This window comes from Myotis davidii, unplaced genomic scaffold (assembly GCF_000327345.1).
Source record: "Myotis davidii unplaced genomic scaffold, ASM32734v1 scaffold1286, whole genome shotgun sequence".
NCBI classification, from domain to species: Eukaryota; Metazoa; Chordata; class Mammalia; order Chiroptera; family Vespertilionidae; genus Myotis; species Myotis davidii.
Window position 1 is genome coordinate 447,298 of NW_006296619.1, and position 1,956 is coordinate 449,253.

The window sequence follows — 1,956 nt, forward strand, 5'->3', positions numbered from 1 at the left end:
CTCTTTGTCATTGCCCTCATGCCAGAAGCGCTCCAGATACTCCTTGCCGCACTTCTCTTGAGTCTGGACCTGCTCTTCGAAGAACTTGATGGTTTCATTGAAGGCTTTGATCGCAGTTTGCGTCATCTGCGGTTCCTGGGAGGTGCGTGCGTACTCCTCGTAGAACTGGTCGTACTTGCGTCTCTTGTCCTCTGCTTCAAATCTTCCTCGCCCAAGGGAATAGCAAACCTCAATAGAAATAATTTCCCGCCAGAAGTCACGTCCAAATACTGCGAGACTGAGGACTATAGGGCTGACTATGTCCGTGCGCAATAACTTAGGCGCCCAGGCGTCCTCCACAATCCCACAATCCTCTAGGCGCCCAGGCGTCCTCCACAATCCCACAATCCTCTGGTCACATACTTCTGGTTTTTCTAGCTCCACCTTAAATGGTGTTTCCTTCAGTCGCTTCCTAGTCCAGGGCCTCTAGTTGGAGAGGATATTTCTGTTCTTTGACGTTGATAGCTGTTTACTTCTTGGAATCAGTGAAGTTTCGGGAGCCCTGCTGCCGCCCTGAACATGTCGGTCCCAAGCGCACTCCTGAAACAACCGCCCATTCAGTCCACAGCTGGTGCCCTCCCGGTTTGCAATGAGAAAGGTACTGTGCTGAGCCGTTTTCCAATGGGATCTTCCTCTTCCTTCCCCAGCATATTCCAAACTTACTCCAGGCCGACCATCCCAACCCCGCAGACCCTTCCCCTCTATTTCTTCTCCTTTCCCCCATCAGACTCGCACCCTATTGGGTTGCCCCTAACTGCTCCCTGGGGTGTGGGGCCAGCCTGAGGAGAGGGGCGTGGTGTTCTGGTCTCTGGTTGTTAGGGTCGCTGGCTTTTTATACACTAAGTGGCCAGATTATTATGACCACCTGACAGGCAAATTAGCTGTAATTTCGTGCTGAAGTTGCTAGAGGGCCAGATCATTATAAACGTCTGAATAGCACAATATACCTAAGTATCATTGCTGATCAAGTTCATCCTATCATGTTGATGGTGTATCCCAACGGAGATGGCTTCTTCTAACAAGACAATGCGCCACGCCAGGGTGCTCGTATTGTGCAGTAGTGATGTCGAGAACATGAGGAAGACTTAACCTTGCTTAGGTGGCCCCCACAATTACCAGATCTCAATCCAATTCATCAGGCATGGTGTCAGATTCCTCGCATCACCTTTCAACATCTTGTGGAGTTAATGCCAGGAAGAATCGCTGCAGTATTTAAGGCAAAAGGTGGCCTAACGAAATGCTGATGGGGTGGTCATAATAATCTGGCTGGTCATAATAGTCTGGCCACTCAGTGTATATATAGATGGAGGAGGCAAGCATAAACATACCAGAAAGTATCAGATGGTGATAAATTCTTTAAACAAAACAAAGAATGACAGGGCTGTGTTTGGGGCTCTTGGCATTGAGTGAGTAGGGATGGTCTTTATGATGTGAGGTGACATTTGCTGATTTAACCCTTTAAATTCATGAGATAAATGTGCAACTTACCTTTTACCCCTTCCTCTCAGAGTCTGAATTTTTGAGTCAGTGTTCTAATGTAGACTGCACAACTCCCATTTCCAAGGTGACTATGAATGGAGACTAGGGATCAGCAAATTTCTTCTGTAAAAGGCCAGATAGTAAATACTTTTTGCTTTGTAGGCTACACCTGTGTCTGTGTTGCAACTAACTACATAACTTGGTGCTGTTTGTAGCACAAAAGCAGCCATAGGCAATATGTAAATAAACAGAAGGGGCTGTGATATAACCTTATTTACAAAGACAGTGGAGGACAGGCCACCTTTGGCCCACTGACTATAGCTTGCTGACTCTCATCTCCACGGCACTTGCCTCTATTTACTTCAAAGTGGGGGCAGCAGCCCTTTTTCTTCAAGGAGCAAGCTGCCTCCCCACTACATAGTCCTTTGCCTTAACTTT

General features: G+C 47.4%; 1 protein-coding gene across 1 annotated transcript in view; it reads right to left on the bottom strand.

Annotated features, from left to right (window-relative positions):
• Nucleotides 1–716, bottom strand: part of LOC102772994 (phosphatidylinositol 3-kinase regulatory subunit beta-like) — a 1,468-nt gene extending 752 nt beyond the window's left edge. Inside the window, 2 exon segments of the mRNA XM_015569337.1 lie at nucleotides 1–202; nucleotides 703–716. The exon segment at nucleotides 1–202 is cut by the window's left edge and continues 18 nt beyond it. Coding sequence (XP_015424823.1) covers nucleotides 1–202; nucleotides 703–716 — 216 coding nt within the window.
• Nucleotides 717–1,956: the final 1,240 nt, after the last annotated feature.